The 20,047-nt window shown below is 37.9% G+C and overlaps 1 protein-coding gene across 1 annotated transcript in view; it reads left to right on the plus strand.

Moving 5' to 3' along the window:
- Positions 1-20,047, plus strand: part of LOC136239414 (E3 ubiquitin-protein ligase MYCBP2-like) — a 68,755-nt gene that overhangs the window by 13,964 nt on the left and 34,744 nt on the right. Inside the window, exons 11-20 of the mRNA XM_066030145.1 lie at positions 5,091-5,167; positions 5,227-5,440; positions 5,798-5,965; positions 6,069-6,230; positions 7,015-7,207; positions 7,355-7,596; positions 8,096-8,203; positions 8,310-8,391; positions 8,468-8,582; positions 8,780-8,990. Of these exons, the coding sequence (XP_065886217.1) occupies positions 5,091-5,167; positions 5,227-5,440; positions 5,798-5,965; positions 6,069-6,230; positions 7,015-7,207; positions 7,355-7,596; positions 8,096-8,203; positions 8,310-8,391; positions 8,468-8,582; positions 8,780-8,990 (1,572 nt within the window). The remainder of the gene's footprint in view (positions 1-5,090; positions 5,168-5,226; positions 5,441-5,797; positions 5,966-6,068; positions 6,231-7,014; positions 7,208-7,354; positions 7,597-8,095; positions 8,204-8,309; positions 8,392-8,467; positions 8,583-8,779; positions 8,991-20,047) is intronic.

The raw sequence follows: 20,047 nt of genomic DNA on the forward strand, positions 1-20,047 counted from the left end.
TGGATCATTTTCTAAAGGTATGTAATAGGATAGTTGTGGTTCTTAGTTAAGAATTATTTTGACGGCAAGTTTTCGTTCCTATACTTTGGTTGTAGGGTAAACCCTAGGTACCATTTTAATACTAATTGCATCACGAGTGGAGTGGTACAAATTTTCAGCCATACGATGAACACTTCAAAGGTTACAGTGCTTTGTTTACAGCCATGCGTAAAGGCCTATATATAGGATTATGCATTTTCAAATGGCGTGTGTTATACATTTTCAAGGGGCATGCGTAATTTGCCTATATATATATATGTATATAGACTTATGTGCGTTTAAGGGTTAAATGTTCACTAGTATATCTGCAGGTGTAGGCAACCTTCCTTGTTTCCCTACTTTTTTCCCCCTATTTTTTTTTCTATGATCCCTAATTGAACTTGAAATTCTGAATTTTTCCTTATACTTGTGTAACTTACTTCATAATGGAGGTCACCATCATGGTCGCTATGCTACTGTAGTCAGGCCGAGATGAAGTTCTTTGGAGTTGAATAAAATTACGGTGGCCCTATGTGTGTGTGTGTGTGTGTGTGTGTGTGTGTGTGTGTGTGTGTGTGTGTGTGTGTGTGTGGTCAGAATGATGGTGTAAAAGTGAAAATCATTATTTGATAACCAAAACCCACAATCACTTGTTGTATGGTAGTGTATATAATGGATAGTCACAGCTTCACTATATCCTAGTCTTGCGTAGCCAGGCCCATCTAACGTGCAGGTCGCTTATCAATTAGAGATTATAAGCGCCCGCACTGGATGGGTCTGGTGAACTGAACGTATAAAATCTGTCCAGGCTTGCACCAAGAATCTGGTGCGTTGATAGGTGTAAAATGCCAAAGTGACCAAGATGACTAATTACACAAGTGCGTGTGCTATACCTGACAAGGATACAGCCGGACGTCCAGGCCGTGATCGTTGTGCATCGTGCTGTACGTAACAGCGATGGAAGCACAGGGGTTAGAGTAAAGGTTTGTCCGCTATTTTCGAGAAGTACGATCTTCCAAAAACTTGCTAAAGGTTAGAATCAAAGAACAATAGCACACACACTCAGTGGAATTAGTCACCTCGGTCAGTTTGGCACTTTACATCTATCAACGCACCAGATTCTTGGTGCAAGCCTGGCCAGATTTTATACGTTCAGTTCACCAGACCCATCCAGCGTGGGCGCTTATAATCGATAAGTGACCTGCGCGTTAGATGGGCCTGGCTACGCGAGACTAACTATATCCTACATCCAGATTCTTTTTAATTGTTTAGTGTTGCTTATAAAATTTTTGCAAGGCCTTTACAGGCCCAAAATACAGTGCAACAGTTTTATTACCTCATAGTCACACACAACACATGTTCATGTGTTAATGGTTAAAACTTAGCTATTAGAAGCAATTGTACCTACAAAGTTTTTTGTAATAACGTTAGTAAGGTACACACAACTAGAATATGAGAAAGGAGCCTCATAGTCTTTAGATGTATGTAAGAAGTAATTCTTAATGGAAAGCATGACACAGGATGACACACAAACTCAGCGTACAACGTCTACTTGTAATTATAACAGGTGTGTGTTGTATAGCAAATAATGTAGCTTTGGTAATGGGCCAGCTCATTTTTAACCGGATCTGGCTTCAAACTAATTTGTATAATGTTAAAACTGACATAGAAAAGCAAATACGTTTATTGGACACAGTTGGTTCAAAAGTGTTAACGGTTTCACTATAGATACTAACAAAACAATTACACACCTGTTTATATTATAAGAAAACAAAATGGTTTGTACTTTGACAAAAATTATTGACCAGAAGCCAGTGGCACCTTGACAGTATTGGTTAGGTAATAACCAAGCCTAAAATGTTTTCAGTGCAATCCAGAATGAGTTGTTATAAAATTTTTATTTTTATTTTTACAAACTAGTTGTCGAACTGCTTAATGCCTTCAGACAAGCGTAACTCAATAATAGCTGAGGCTATGGACTCACTACAAAGCATCACTTTAGCTGGACAGGTGCCTTCACTATATAATGCGTGCATTACATTTGTCCTCATTCCATTTGATTTACAGTAGCACACTTATGACTGTTAATTGTCCACAATGTTTACATCATGCCTCCAAAAGTAGAAGTGAATAGATTGGTTGTAAAGTAGTTCCTCTCCTTGTGTAGGACCGTGTTACAGGTAGGTTAGACAAAATGGCTACATTGAGTCTTGTTTTGTTGTTAGCGACATTCTTTACTTTGAGGTGTTATATCAGATGTATTATGTTACAGTTAACAAATAAGTGTAAAGAAAAATTTAAAAATTTTACAAGCTATTAGGACTCATCATGCAAGAACCCTTTCACCATTGAATTTCCCAATGCACTTTACAAGACATACTAAAGTATGTACCTCACTGTGCACTAAACGACTTAGTTACTTTATTTCTATGGACTAATGATCTTGCTGAGGTTGTTTTTGTTTATGTAAATAAAATTGCAAAGTAATTATAAAACAAAAAGCCACAAAATACGCTAAACATGAATTATTCCTAGAAAAATTATGCTTATTGTACATTTCATAGTATGATGCGCTTAACTTGAAATGGGTACATGCCTGCAGAGGTGTTGTTTCTGGAATAACTGTGTAGTTCACACGCTATTGCGGTTTATTGCATAACCCGGAAAAATCCAATTGCAGCCTTGGAAGAATCAAGAATCATAAAGTTTGGGCTTTTCTGACCAAAAATGTCACCCTAAAACTGGCCTGACAATACCTTCATGGTGTCTTGACAGTAATGGTTAGGTATGTCCTCCTTTGTGTCCCATTTATCTTTGCTGACAGTGCAAGGTGGTAGTACCGTGTGATTGTCTTCCCCACATTTTTAATGGGAACCCAAATTCTCTGTTGTGACTGGATTGATTGCAGAGGCCCCTCTCCTAGTGTTTTCATTTGTAATGATGTGTAATGGGCTGAATATAGCTGAAAACGGAGTATAATGGCCACTTCACTATTTTAGTAATTGGAGTGTCTGTGTTCAGATGGAAACAATTTGTCTGGCACCATTCTTTCTTTTACTGTGGTATGCAGAAGTTCACCAGTCATAAAAAGTGTAAACAAACAAATATATTAGGGATCAAAGAAATTAAAGCAGCAAAAGAAGGGAGGTCTGATATACTGGTAGACATTTAATCCCTATTACCGCTACCGTACAACAAGTGACTGTGGGTTTTAGTTTTCACATAATTATCACATTTCAACTTTTATACTGTGTACTATCTAAATATGCATGTGCATGCACACACACACACATGCACACGCACACACACACGTACACGCACACACACACACATGCACACACACACACACACACACACACACACACACACACACACACACACACACACACACACACACACACACACACACACACACACACACACACACACACACACAGAGGTTAAAACTCAACTTGGGTTTTTAGCACAGAGTTATTCTTTGATCTAGACATATAAGACTACTACAGAAACAAAATGAAATAGAGATTGCTAAAAATTCAAGGAGACAAGGATCAAAACAAGCCAGCAAGTTAATCCAATCTAGGAATACAATTGATGATACATGTCAAACCCTTACACCTGAAACTGTCACACACAAATCTCTTAGTGGATATGACACATACCCTGTCTAATAGTGTGACATATGTGAGGCTCAGCTTCGCTCTTGCCCACTGAACCGCTCTCTAAATAATTTAATTATTACCAAACTTTTACTTTACAAAAATAACAATCTATGTAAATTTAGAGCTTTGTCTTTATTGTGGCAATTTTATAATTGTCATTTTTGGAATGATATTTACCGTATTTGATGGTTAATAGCTGTGAGCATAGTAGCCATTCCCAGATAGTATCCGCACCATAGTCTAAAGCTTTTATTTGAATATATGGATGAAAAGTACCTAACATCTTGTTTATAGATTTCATCCCTCTTGTCAATTTCAGTATCAGTTAGGTAATAAAACTACAGAAAATTGCATAAAATTCAAACCCACAATCAAATCCTAAAACCTCTATTATATAAGTAGCAGCAGTGTTAGTTCAGTCAATGTATGTATGTATGTATATTGTGTGGCCAAGAAAGCCGGTGCAACAAGTGTGTATTAAAAATTAACAGAGGGCTCTGCATTCTTCAGTGGAAGTCCCAGAATTTTTATCAGCCGAGTATAAAGAGGAATAAGAGTAGTCATCTATGCCTGTAGTGGACATTTAATTCCTACTTTACCCTATCTAATAAAGCCATAACTGAAGTAAGGATTAACTGTCCAGTAGTACAACACAGCCTCAGTGATCTTACTCAAGTATATTTTTTTCCTTACACTTGTTTGTTTACTTTTTTGTAACATGATTTATGACTGGAGAACCAATGCATACCACATCAAAGGAAAGCAAGGCACTGGTCAGACATAATAAAAATCAATCAGTGACTCTACGCATGTCTCATCTATCACTTACTGAAAACAATGTGGCATGATAGGACCCTTGTTCACAGTGTCAAGTCTACATAATATTGTGGACTTTAAAACAGGTACCGAAATGGCACAATACTACTAGTTTCTTCTGTGAGAAAGGCACTCAGTGGCTTCCACCGAAGCAGCTTGTACTGCTGAACCTTACAGAACTTACTAAACCTACAAGAAATATTAATCTTTTTTCATGCAGTAGCAAGTGAAACATGCCTTGTATCTAACAAGTAATGTCAAATGTACTGTACAAGTAGTGTACTGGGTGTGTGATGCCTGTTTCCAATCCCTATTAAGAGTTGTACATCTATGCTTTTTCTGAATGATTTGTTCTCGTTTGATTCAAGGTTCCTATTTCATTTCTGAGATAGAACCTTGTCAAAAATTCAAATTAAATGGAATGAAATTTACTACACGTGACAAAGATAATGATCAACCATTCAGAACACTGGTTACTGTTTTATAGTGTGACATGTGAGATATGATTGTGGGTTTGCATTGTTTTAGCTGTGTTTCCTGGATACAATTAAGTTTGTTTTACAACTATATGGTTTTAATATATTTTTTTTACAGATGCCACTAGTGCTCATACTATTGAAAGAATGGTGGCCTCACGGACTTTTGCTGTGGTCCAAACTACACAGGGAAAGGTCAGTACAGTGAATACTAATATGAGTGTACCCAGGTATCGTGTTGCATGTCCCTGTAGCTCTTCTATACTGGTAATGGTGAAGTGTTTGGTATTACTGAGAACAAAGAGACAAAAGCTGGGGAATGGGCTGAGGTCCCACCACTGCCAGAAGCTGACAGCAAGATCATACACTGCACATGTGACACTAATGGAACTTATTTTATTATTGTTTGTGAGAATGAGACCGTATATTTTAGTGGGACAAACAAGAAGGGAGAGTCAGGCGAAGCTCGTAAGAATCACAGTTTGATTTATATGTGCATGAGTGTATGCATATATTGAGTGTGGCCTAGTGGGAGTTTTAAGTGTCTGGACTTTCTCAACTCCTATCCATGGAACTTGGTACTGGGTTACTAGTTTTGCCCTAGGAGAATTTGTGTGGGCAGCAGAACTGGAGTGGTCTATAGGTATCCCATCAGTGACAATAATGTGCAATATAACTGCTAAGGCTTTGCTTTGCATATGCTGAGAATAAGTTTATCTGCATGTTGGCCAGTGACTACTGCTTACCTTTAGATTTCCTGCCTGTAACTATGTATTTGTAATCGTCATGTTGATTTGGGTACATGTATGTTAATTACTCTTTTAGCTGCTAACAATCCTAAGCCAACTCCATTTAAGAAGATTGGCAAGGCTAAGGATGCTGGTATCATATCTGCATCATGTGGTAACCATACCACAGCCCTTCTCAACAAGGAAGGTCAACTCTACATGTTTGGGGACCTGCCAATATCAGGGATCACTGATGAAGCTTCTGGTGAGGAAATTCCACCTTGATTCTGGTTGTACTGTGTATGTGTGCTATAAATTGTTTGTACCTGTTTTATTGTTGTTAGCTATTGATTGTGGTTTTCATGTAGGTGTTGTAACTGCACTGCTGGGGATTCCTGTTAGTCAGGTGATGCTGGGCCACTCCCACACTTGTGTGCTAACCCAACTGGGGACAGTGTACACTTTTGGAGGAAACAACTATGGGCAGTGTGGACGTGACTACCAACCCCCAGAGGAAGAGAAAAAACAAGGTGAACCATCCATAGTGCACGTAGCAACCCCATACAATTCATTATGAGTAATAATATGTAAGGATTTGATGTTGGAAGTTTTAAAAGTACAATATACAGTGGAACCTCCCAATTACGGACATTTTGGGACCCAGAATTTTTGGCCACTTTTTGCTGTAGTATAGAGGTTTTCCTCTCTCAGAGATAAAAAAATGTATTAACTAGACCTGTTGTGACCAAAATTATGGAGATATTTTGTTGTGTTCTTAAGTCAGAAAGTTTGTTAAGAGAAGTCACAATGTAGTGAACACATGGTCCGATGATGACAACTAGTCACTGACACATTTTACCTGTGGAGGGACACTAGGACGGGCTGAGGACCATGAGTATTGAGTGTTTGTATGATGTATGTGTGTGTGTGTGTGTGTGTGTGTGTGTGTGTGTGTGTGTGTGTTCTGTGTGTGTGTTCTGTGTGTGTGTGTCTGTATGATGTGTGCATGTGTATGAGTGTGTGCATGCGTGTGTGTGTGTTTAGAATGTAGTGGACAATCAGGGGTGGTTATCTCCTACTTCTCTGGTGGACAGTAGTATTTGTCAAATACAGTGTTTTCATGCGTCACTGCTGTGACAGAACATTTTCTGATACCTTGGCAAAATAGGCTGATGCCCAGGTGTAGCTATGTATGTCTCTGTACACTTGTATAGTCGGAATGAGTAAGTGAATGAGCATGTCTGTGTGTGTGTTTTTGTTCAAGATAGATGTGTACATAATTTAATACTTGTTTCATATTGTCCATCATTGCAGACATGCCAGTAGAAGAGTCATCTAGCAGTGAAGAAGAAGAAGAGGAAGTGTTGATCAGGTCTCATGGTGAAATAATGTGCAAGGGAGGCCACTCGTGGTCGCGTGGCGAGTGTCATGTGTGCAGTGTCTGTGGTTACTGTACTGGCTATGGTCCCAACTGTGTCAACACTGACAAGTATCTTGATCCTGGAACGTGAGTGTGTTTGTAGAATTGGGTTTATCTCTCGTTTGTAGTGTGTGCATACCTAGCATATATGTAAAACTGTTATCGGTGACAAATAGGTGGGCTTTAATTAGAAGTAAACCAATCTGATACTTTACTTCACTTGTTCCTTTCTAGTGTGTGTGGTTGTGGTGCTGGTGACGCAGGCTGTGAGGATTGTGGTTGCTGCAAGGTGTGTGCTGGTGACCTTGACCCTCATGAAATGATCAACCACGACAACTCCATTGATGATGACATTGAGTACATCTACGAGGATGGACGAGAAGATGTGAAGGCTCGTATGGATGCCAATGAGATTGAGATCAAAAGGAAGGTGAAGAAGAAGAAAAAGAAACAAAAGAAGGACGACAAAAAGAAAGGTACTTAGTTGATTATTTTGCCTGCTACTAAGAAGCCTACAAGTATGCTACATATGATTGTATGTTGTACCTCTAGAGATCTTCTAGAATTTGAAAACCATGATATGTTAAGGGATTTGTTGTTTTGAGTAATTAACACCGTGAGAAATTTGCCACTGGTCTGTCAAATTAACAATTGTGTCAAAAAATATCTTTTGCTTAGTATTTCCACTCTACAGTATTGTAAGCTTTACTATTCAATGATGTTTACAGTTGTTGTTTTTGTGTTGTTTGCCACATGGGGAGGCCACCATTAGCTGCTAACTATTCATGGTCACATGATACGATGTGAGTGCAGCACTATACTGTCTTCCCTACACTAATGTAGAGCATCTCTGTCAGTTTGGTTGTAGTGTCAGCTAATCTGATCGTTCCTGCTCTAACATGTGTTGCTGTCTATGTCACACAGACATGGGTCACACGTACACGCACATACATTTCAGCAATCTTCCTGTTACAGATAAAGATGCATTAGCTCAAGACCCCAACTACTTACCAGTACCATCAGAGGTCCACTTCCCTGATGACATGACTGCTATGCAGATTGAGTGTGGAACATTTCACACAGGTGTGTCTATATGTATTGTTTTCTACTATTGTATTTAGTTGTGACGCTGTTTGGTAGTGTGTTCATTTGTTACTGAAGTGCTTGTCATCTTGTCTTGTTTTTGTAGTGGTGCTCCTTCATAGTGGAGATGTGTACACGTTTGGTAATAACAATCATGGACAACTGGGTCTGGGAAATACCAAACCATGGTATGTGTTGTGTGTGTACGTGTGTGTGTGTGTGTACTGTATAGTGTGTACCCTGAACATTACTTATTCTCTACAGTGGTGATCCAACTATGGTTGATCTACCAGGTCCAGCCTCTCATATAGCTTGTGGTGACAACCACACTGTAGTGCTACTGTCCAGTGGAGAAATATACACCTTCGGCAAACACAAGGTACTCTATATACTGTGTACAATGGAACCTGTGTAATATAGTGACCTTTGACCAACTAATGGTGTCCTTATCATTAAGTTCCTTGTTGTTTTATACCAAGGTATTTGGGAACTAATCGCCTGGATTATGCATGTGTCTTCATTTCTTTGAATGTCCAAAGTAAAGCTCAATATGTTACTTTCCTTTATATTCTATAGGAGGGCCAACTAGGTCGCAGTAAAGGAGAAGGTGATGATCTCTGGCATGCTAAACCTGGTGCCATGGCATCTGTTGGTGATGCTAGTGGACTGCGTAAAGCTTCCTGGATCAGTGCCCGTGGCAACCAGACATTTGTTAGTGTGCACGAGTCCCTTCTCTCAGAGACCTCAATTAGCCGATGCTTGATATTTGCCAACAGTGAAGTAATAGGTGAGATTTTGTGGTGTTGCTAACCGTATGCCTTTTATCTTGTTGCCATAAGTTTCTATGTACATGTTCTATAGTAGTGTGTGATACAAGTAGTGTTGTAAATAAGTCATTTGGTAATGATGTCAGACGGATATGTTAATGTAACCTTAAAGTGCTGCCACTGCAACCAAAAATATAATGAGGTAGTCTTACAATGTATATGTGCACGAAGAAGCTGTTTGTTTCATTGATGCTCGCATCCCGGCACTACAGAATTAGCATATAGATTAGCTTGTAAACATTTGAGAATGGTTATAAATTTTGGTGCAGGACAGAACTGATTCCTAATATTTCTTATACCATTTTATGACTAGTTAAATTAATAATAGCAGGTGCTATGCAAGCAAGCAATGTACTCTTCCTTCTTATTTGATCATACAAAGGATCACATTAGAAAGTGAGGTAATGAAACAAGGGAGGTTGCTTACACCTGCAGCTATACTAGTGGACCCTATATAAGTCACCACTATACTATTGACAAGCTATATGATCTCTTACATATTCTACTTATGTACTTTCCTTCAAAGGCCCCATCAGCATGATAGGTACCATCCAAAAATGGAAACTATGACCTCTATCCGAAATGATGTCACAAACATAAAATGGATGCCAATAGTGGGTGGGGGGGGGGGGCTTTAATATTTTCAAGTACTGATGCCTATGGAGAAAAATTTTTGATCGGTCATATTTCAGCCGAGAAAAAAGATACGGAGCTACAACCAACAGGTATCATTATAAGACATTACAATAAATCATTTAAGCATCAAGTTCATCCTTATTATTATTATGTATGACCATACCTGTTAGTTAGAGCTAATATGATCGATCAAAAAAATTTTCTCCATATGTGCCTGTACTCAAAAATATTAAAGTCCTCCCACTATTGGCAGCCATTTTGTATTTGTGACGTCATTTCGGATAGAGGTCATTGTATTATAAAGAAGACATGGTTGTTAAGGTTACGGTATAGTCACAGGCAGCCATTCAAATATTTGAATGCCTATCGATACTTTTTGAGAAGGTCATAAAACCAGTCTACTGAGTCTAGCAGCGTGAAAGGTTTAAAGTGATCATATTTAATGTTTTTATGTTGCTACAGTGTAGTTTGAGGAAGGTGGAACACTACAAGTAGTTGTAGCAAGACAGGTAAGCTAGCCCATACATCGCTCAACTCCAGCTGTCACTACCATGTTTTTCTGCTGCCAAATGCAGCAAAAGCTGTAGGCTATACAGGAAGTTCTGGGGCATGGTGATACTGTACAGTTTATTAGGTCCTGTGGAAATGTTTTTGATGTATTTCTTCCCAGTGACAGAGATACAAGCCTTCAAAGAGCTTGTTTCACTCAAAGAAACTACTAAAAGTTTATTAAAACATCTTCACAAACAGTAACTTCCACAAGGACCTAGATATTTAGTTGCTTAGTCACTTGTGTCAAAATTATAGGGATTCAGTATTCTGTTAGTCTGGTTTTTAGGGCGCGTTTTTGAAAAACATTGCTCTATCATGGACCACACACCCAAGAACAGTTGTTCTGCAGTAGTGCTGTACCGATATGCATATTTTCACATTTACCAGTACCGATTTTTCACTCATTCCTGTAGCTGATATGCTGATATTTACCGATATTCTTCAATTCTATAGGTCAGGGAAGGAGCAAAAATCATCCAAAGTTTATGTGTGCGTGTAACATTAATTACAATAATTTAATTACTTGCGTGGGCGGCCGTTTCTACAGTGTTTACTACCAGTGTACCACTAACCCCTTTCATGGAAATGAAAGTCAAGTAGTTATAAAACACCAAAGTCAGCTTCTCAAACGGGAGTTTTGGTGGGATTCCAGACCCTTTGCAATAGTGATTGGTTAATTGCATGGGCGGCAGATAAATATACGCAGTTTTGCAGCCACACTATTCACAGATAAACAAGCCTAAATAGTTATAAACAGGTACAGCAAATAAATGTTTACCGCTTACCTCTGCATTCACTGCTTTCTTTTAATACTGTCACGTGTTTATTATTGTCGTTAATGATTGATTGTGGGTTTAGGTTATCAGCAAATAATTTCGTCTTTGTAGCCAGTACTGATACTTGCAAAATCACCATAATATATCGGCTGTTACCAATTATTCCACTGATGATTGGTGCAACACTATTCTGCAGTATAAACAAACAAGTACAAATAGTGGTATTACTTCCAAAACACAGTTGGTAAAATTATTTATCCCTTGCTTGGTGTAGAGCAGGTTCTGTAATTTGTTCCATCCACACATTTTAAAATATACCATAACCTTACCTAACTTCTGAGTTATTTATAAAGCAGTTATAAAAAGTGATTGTGGGTTTAATTTTTATTTGCTAAGAAGCTGACATCAGAGGAGGTTTGTCATATGTCATCAAACATCTTGTGATCTCAAAAAGAAAGTTCAACCCATAATCAACCCCTACACCTCAGCATCGATATATAAAGTATTCTAATTTGCGAACTGATATCAATAAATTACAGTTCCCAGAGCCCTTCTTTCTGATACCAGAATATTAGAATTGGCAAGGGAAGATGTTTAGGGAAATGATTGACTGCAAATGCAATAGCTTGACAAATACTTTTATGATATCAGAATGTCTGGAAGATGTTACAACAGTAAAAATGTTTAAACAAGGTAGGACATATTTCATTACTTTTTATTTTATTGCAATAGAATTCCTTGTAACAAGGTCCCATCAGGATTGATATGTACCATCCAAAATATACCATAGATTATGGATTTTAAGACTACTTGATTTCTGTGATTTTATTTGTAATAGTAGTTGGAGAAAGTGGTTGTAGCTTTTATTTTTTATTTACTGAAACAGTTTTACAGGAACCTAATGATCAGTGCATGTCATGGTACATCAGGGAATTCCTACTTGCTTTGGTATGGCAGTTTGTGAGTGGACGTTATTCAGTGGTTCAGCTCAGTAGTACAACACCCGGGATATACAGAATGGTTTTTGGTTTCTGGGGTAGTTTTGTTTTGGTATGAAAATGTAATCCTTATTGTGTCCGTAATATTGGAAGTGAAATAATTAAAGCCCACAATTAATTATTCTACAGGTCATTATAAATCACATTGGAACAATGGAGTGAGTTGTGTTTGTTACTAGTGCTAAAACGAGTACTAGAATTGAGCATTCGAATGTTTGAATGAAAAACTACGGATGTTTCTAATATTTAAAACCCACAATCTAAATTTTTAATTTATTGAATCTAACTAGTAAGACCTATTGTTGTGAGAATTCTATTCACTTACTTGTTGAAATACTCTTTCATATAGACAGTAATAAAGTGAGTGTAAACAGTAGCGAAGTAGTAGTTTATCACATAATCAACCTCATGGTGTGCTAGCCATAGTGTATAGCATTTTTGGGTGTAGCGTTTTTGGCTTCACATACACCTGACTGTAGACAACAGGCTGTTAACTAAGTGTAAACAATAGTGAAGTACATGTTAACAACTTGGCACCTGGTGCGTGTAGTGTCCTGTACTATTTTCAGCTGCATTTGACCTAATTATATACATTGGGTGCTGTATATAGGATTCGAATGTTATGAGTTCATATCCGAATGCTCCCAAACGAACAAACATTTGAATTTTAGAACATTTGTTTATGCACTATTTGTTACACATGTTTGGAAAATTATTTTGTGAAGTATATGAGATATAACTATTTTATATCCGAGTGCGCGGAAGTTTACGGATAGTAAATTATTATACACGAAAAGGTCCACATAGCTAACAGTAAAAATGGAGTACCAAAAAGGTTCAGAATATTAGAGAAGTTTACATGAAAAGTACGTATACTGTACATCGATAGAACACAAAAAAAAAATGCCATCTAAAAATTACAAAAAAAAAACTGTTCAGTGGGAGAATCAAACCCACTATTTCATACTTTTAAAGCACTTGCCCTAACCACTATGCCACATGAATATCAAGACACATGGTAGTGTGTCGTGCGGCCCAAGAAGCCAGCGCGTAACACCCGTGAGTATATTGACAGGAAGAAAGAAAACGCAATTTTCGCACCTCCGTAGTTCTGTGCTTCCTTGATGAAACTAGACGATTTTTGCTGTGGACACTCCCTCCACCTTCAGCACTCCACATTCCAAATTTGAGCGAAATCGCTTCAAGCGTTCCCGAGATATGCGACTTCAAAAATTGGTTTAGTTTCTTCGTTTTTTTTTTCTTCTTATTTTTCTTCCTCTTTTCGCACACTTACAAAAACTGCTATAAAACGCGAACGCCATATCCAATCGCCTTGAAATTTGGCACACAGAAGGGGGGTATAAAGGCGCATCTCTGTACCAACTTTGGCTGGATTACGATAAACAGGCAAAGAGTTATGAGCGATTATTCACGAAAAATAACACCAATATGTTGTCACGCCTACAGGGTAAATCGCGTATGGGAAGAAGCTGAAAATCGGTGGGTGAATAGGTTAACTATTGAACCTCGAACCTTTTGTGGTTTGAAAGAAATCGAGCTAAAAACCAGGAAGATACAACGAAAAAACCAACAGTGTGTAACAATTATGCAATCGAGATTAGCTAATGAAAAACGACTGCTTGCCACGCCTTCTAGGTAAACCGCTTGGGGTAATGCTTTGAAAATCGCTGTACAGATGGAGTTATCATCTTAGAAAGGTTCTTCAATGGTGTAGAAGAATCAGACTTAAAGCCACGGAGTTATAACACGAAATCCAACTTGGTGTAGCAAGTGCGAGATCGAGATACTCTAATAGAGCAGTCATCCCAATAGAGTAGTCACCCTGAAGAGAATTCAAGAGATCAGCTAGAAACAAGTAACCTGTATAGAGATCAGCTACAAACAAGTCACCCTGTAGAGAGATCAGCCACAAACAAAGGACAAGGAGCTAGTAGTTGAAGAGTGAGATGAGTTTGGTATAAAAGGCATGCATAAGTTGAATAGCACAGGTGATTACTTGCAGTTTGCATGCAGTTTACAGAAAGAATGTAGACAAATTTTGGCTCTACACCCGTGCATTCAACACACTGTAAACAACGGCAGTTAGAAGCTTCATTACTCAGATGATGAGCACTTTGTTTGGTGCAAAAATTGCTTTGATACATGCAGCGGCTGGCGCAAAAAGTGTGAGATCAAATGGACAGGTGGACGCTCAGTTTTATATATAGCAACCACACTGTATGATACAATGAAATATGCTTTCATATGCTAATTCAACAGTTTTATGCAGTTCATACATGAGCATGCAATACATAAATAGTTAATTAATATAAGATCCGTTTGTGTTCTCCTTTGTTGTGCTTGTAAATGGAACAGATTTATTATATAGTATCACAACTATCACACTCTGTATGTTGCCAAAGATGAATGAAAGTAATATTATTGTCAGAAAAGCAGCCCTGGCCTTTGGGTAGTGGACCATTCAGCTGTCCATAGTCTACTCTGATGTTCCAACTAAAAACGAAATCATAAATACTAGCATGGTAGCTCTAAGCAGGTATGAGTAGCAGTTGTGTAAGAAATCAACCTATCCACATTCAGCCTTTATTTTTGATAATATACTGGTAGTCATTCTTACTATTGTTATATAAGAATAACACTACAGACATCACTGGAATCACTGCTCCTGCTATTACCAGGTAAAACTAGAAAGGTGATATGATCCTTTTTCGGGAGTTACGTATTTTGATCACAGTTTCGTCAATGTTTGGGACACCATAGAAGTTGTCAGCATAGACACAGATGACTACTTCAAGTCTGTAGCAGTGTATGGGATTGTCTTGTCTCTGAATGATGGTTGCAACAACATCTTTTGATGTCAGAGCCTATTTTACACAGTATACGGCACTGAAAGATAAAGCCAATACAACAGAATAGCATATCTACAGCAAACGCTAAACGATTTCCACCAACAAATTCAGTAATAACATATACAATATAATATATATAAAAATCAACAGGTGGTAAATAAAGGTTAACGCTGGATGGCATGGAACTTCCTTTCTAGAGCTGCTATTGAACCGTACATCCTGTAGTACATTCACATCAAGCTCACACAAGAAAGCCACAAACAACAACTGTGCATAAATTCCTTTCTTTTGTACTATCTTCTTCCAAGCTTGTGAGTTGGGTATCATTCTTAACACAAGGTCCCATCAGAAATGACAGGTACCGTCCAAAAAATAAAATCGATTATGGGTTGCCCAAAAACTATCCACTGATGCTTCTGTGAATGTATTTATAACAGTAGTTATAGAAATTGATTGTGGTTTTTAATTTTTATTTTCTGAGGGACTGATGTGTTGTATTGTAAGTTACTCTTGTGAAAAATTTAATTACCAAGGATTGAAAGCATATAGGTTTACACTCATACTATCTTCATTTACTGCTTTATCCACCGTGTGTTATGATTATCTATATACTAATTCCCAATCACCCTGCACATGTGTATTTTGAGCACAGTCTCAATTTATAGGTGGATGCACTTCAGAGGGGTACGCCGTTAATCTATTTTAGAAGGTGCATCTTTGGTGGAGATTAGGTGGCGACTCGTTGCTAATGGATTTTTGGCTTTAAACAGCCACTACTACAAGGAGAAGCCGACGTTGGCCCCATTATCTGTGGTAGCCACCACAATTCCTCTAACTGACAAATTCCATTCAGATAGTGAATCATTAATTTCTTGAACAATATTTTCTGCAGTGTGACTCTCAGGAAGCTCATGCATATGTATCAGAAAGCTTTGCAGCTTAAGGTCCACAATGAAATGAACGGACACAGCACAATAAGCATGTTTAGCACGAGATGTCCACTTATCAGTGGTGATTGCATACCACTCCACATTATTCAGCTGCTGCTGGACTCTTGCCTTCTCTTGCTCATAAAAAAATTGCATGTAGTAGTTTGAAATAGTTTTCCTATCAGGTGGTTGGTATTGTGGCTCAAACATATTTATTAGATGTCGGCTGTTTGCTGTATTGAAAGGTAGCATATCCTTTGCTATGAAGTAGCATACAGAATCAGTTAGCTTCTTCCATCTTGGATGACCATTGGGAAGTGGCTGTTGAGCTTCGTAAAAAGCTGGAAGCTGATTTTCCACTGGTGTAGTTTTTGATTTAACTTGGACATTTTGCAGAGTCAGTTTCTTTTTCTTCTTTCTCCATCATGGCAAAGTCGCTGAGGTGAAGTGCACTTAAATGCGAGTGTATGTTCGAAGTATTCCCATTCTACTCGAAGCATTTCCTATAGTGACCATAAGTTACTTCGTTTCATTTCCGCTTGTCCCTCTTATTGTACTGGCCATCTTTACCAGGAAACCCAAAGTATTTCCATATTTTGCTGCTACAACCTTCCAGTGGGATTGATTCAGTTTCCCCAGAGGTGCTTCTACTGTTCTTCATTTGTGATGATTGGAAATGGGCTGAAAATAGCTGAAAGTGAAACATAATGGCCACTTCATTTTTGAGATAGTTGGGACTTGTAGTCAGTCGAAAACATTACCTCTGACATTATCCTTTCTTTTGATCTGTTCACCAGTCATAATAATGTTACAAAAAAGTAAACAAGTATGAGGAAAAATTAAGAATTTCGATTAGGGATCATAGAAAGGAAAGAAGGTATAGGCTGAATTTGGAACAGTTATTGAACCTGATCCCACAAAAGTCTAGGAGGAAGGTTGGTCCGACTGCATTATACTATAGTATGTTGACATTATGCTCATACCAAGAAAGCCACAATAGGCTAGTAGTGGTCATTGTAATCAGGTATGTGTTAACACATACACAAGGTTCCATCAGTAATGATAGGTACCCATCCAAAAAATCCACAATCGATTGTCCATTTTGAGCAAACTAAGTACAGTAGACCCTCGCAAATCCGACCCTCTCTAATCCGGACGCTCGGGTAATCCGAACAGGTTACCCAATGCCAAAAAAAATTTTTAATTAAAAATATTCTATTTAACGCCTAGCGAAAATGCGCGTGTAGCCAGAGTTGAGGATGCCTGAACAAAAGAGAAAGTACAAGACATTATCATTGAAAGCAAGTTGAAAGTGTTAATATTTGTATACAGTAATATTACTCTTGCTTTTATTAACACTTGTGAATTAAACATGCTTGTACAGTAATGTGCTATTGTGATTCACAAATCCGAAAATTTCAGTAATCTGAATAGCCTCTGGTCCCAGGGGGGTTCAGATTTGTGAGGGTCCACTGTACTCAGTTGATTTCTATAATTTTATTTATAATAGAAGTTGTAGAAAGTGATTGTGGGCTTTAAATTTTATTAAGATTGCATAAGGAAGCTCAATTATTATTGTACTATTGGACAGTCACCACACCAAGTGTCTAAGTAGATTATCCTTTGGAAAAAAAAAATGTTACCAAGCAATTAAAACATAAGTTGTCTGCCGAGTTATGGTATACAGTTTATACTACTGTAATACTGAGAAAAGTAACCTGTTAAACTCTTACGAGTTTACCTTGGACATGGCTTGTGGTCACCACAAACCAGCACACAAGTCTACCTTCTAGTACTAAACTCTGCTATGTCCATGAAAGGAAGGAGTTTCTTTCTGGACAAATTCAACTGTGGCCTGACAAATAATGTAATTTGACCAGTAATTCAATAATTATTTTGTACAGAAGTGTTGAAATCATATTCAATGGGTGTTACATTAGAACAATCTGCCATATAGTGGCTGCAGCCATACGCCTTAAATATAGGCACATTGCAGAGGTTGTATACAATCACTGGACTGGACTAGTGGACTGGACTGGTGGACTCAGTTTTCTTTTCATTTCAGCACATATTTGGGTAATTGATTGTAGCTATTGCTACATTGAATGTAAAATATGCAGGTGGACCTGTCTACTTGGCACTATCTCTTATCTTAGGATCATGTGCAATTCTCTTTCTTGACATAATCTCTATTGTACGACTACCATTTGTCTTATCATGAAGTACAAACCATACAGCACATGTGTATGTAGTGTTGTAGTTACCATGTATCCTACAAGTTATAGTCATGGAGTCAGCTAAATTAAGTGGTGACAGTTAACTGTCTTGCTATTCGATAGCTGATACAAAGGTTCTATAGTTTTTGCACGGCAGCAACAACAAGTGAAATCATGTGCTCAAGATTTCAACCAATCAAGTTGATTCAATTTGAATTCTAAACTATAATTACCGCATGTGACTTCTGTTTTAGATTTGTTGACATGCAAGAACTATTAGAACCTCTGTACATAGCTGAAGCTGGGCAATGTTGACAAGTCTGGCATGATCACATCTTTCTTTAGTTTGTGTGTGGGTTTCTTTAAATGTGGGGGAGTGGTCTAACTACATGAGACTAGCATACTTACAACCAGTTTCCCAAATGTTTGATTTTAAAAGGGAAAATACCTGAGTCCAGTAGTCCAGTCCACCAGTCCAGTCCACTAGTCCAGTCCAGTGATTGTATACAACCCATTGCAGAGCTGGCTGAGTGTAAACTATTTGTACTTTAATAAAGTATATTTCAACACATACTTGATCCCATGCCTAAGATCCTTTATTTTCAGCACACAAACAATCATTCACTATAAAGTTTGGCTTATAAGTGTATTGACAAGAATTAATAATGTAACTCTTAAAGGGTACTCAATGATTGAAATGCATCTACTTGTAGTTGGCCAAACTTTCAGACATTGCCTACCTCCGAGTATGATAATAATTAGGTCCCATCATAAAATGACAGGTACCGTCCAAAAAATCAATCGATTGTGGGATTTAAAAATCTACTCAACGTGGGTTAACAAATTTCTGTGAGTGTATTTATAATAGTAGTTGTAGAAAGTGATTGTGGGTTTTAGTTTTTATTTACTAAGATAGTATAAAGAAGCTGACATGTTGTATTATTGGACACATGTCTTATCTCATCAAGTACCTGGTGTAAAATATACTGTAATACAATATCTTTACTTAATAATTTACTTCATGTAATAGTTTGCTTTTCTGTCAAAAGTACTGTACCGCCAAAAGTAATTCAACAATGTCCTTATTGTACTACTCTTGAGTTTTACAGGTTTTTGCAATTGGCTTTGTCCCATTTGCAGTAGAATTCGTCCTGTTTGCAATTGGATTCGTCAGTTTTGCAAATGAATTTGTCACTTTTGCATTAGACTTCATCGCGTTTGCACAAGAATTCATCATATCTACATTGACTGCCATAAACCAGCCACTCATCACAAGGTGGATCATTTTCACCATGGAGAATACCACTTGAGGCACTACAAGGTATAACTGGAGCTGGGCTGTACGTGAAGCCATTCGAGTTAATTAGCTTGTTTGCAAGTGACCACACCCATCACCATATGGTAAAGCACAATTGTGACTGCTAGCTGTAGCAAAAGAATTATTGCCTTATATTGAGTTGTTTACAGTTGTACTTCAACAAGATCATGAAACAGCTGCTATGTCTTGTTTTCGTGTTTTCTACAGCTGCCAATCTTATCACAGATGAATTCTTGTGCAAACATGATGAATTCAATTGCAAAACCGATGAATTCAATTGTAAATGGGACGAATTCTACTGCAAAAGCGAACTCTACTGTAAACGGGACGAAGTCAATTGCAAAAGTGACAAATTCAATTGCAAAAACCTGTACTATTTAGTAAGAATTTTTCATAGTAGTTATAATGTTGATTGATTATCAGGTGTAGAAGAATTGGTGCAATAAAGTTTGTTGTCTTGGTACTATTGAATTCACCATGTTTGCAATAGGGCTGAGACGAACTATTCGAATAATCCGAAGCTTCGAAGCTGACAGAGGCTCCGGATCTGCCAGTGCCCATTCGAATATTCGCACGTTTATATATACGCATGCGCACTGCGCACAAGTTTAGAAAAGAAAATGGCGTCAGACAAAAGCGACCTGGGCGCGGTTGGAAATAGAACAGTTTCGGACGTGTGGAACTTTTATAAGAAACTTCATGACCGTAGGAAGGCCATGTGC

Source organism: Dysidea avara, chromosome 11, assembly GCF_963678975.1.
Source record: "Dysidea avara chromosome 11, odDysAvar1.4, whole genome shotgun sequence".
NCBI lineage: Eukaryota > Metazoa > Porifera > Demospongiae > Dictyoceratida > Dysideidae > Dysidea > Dysidea avara.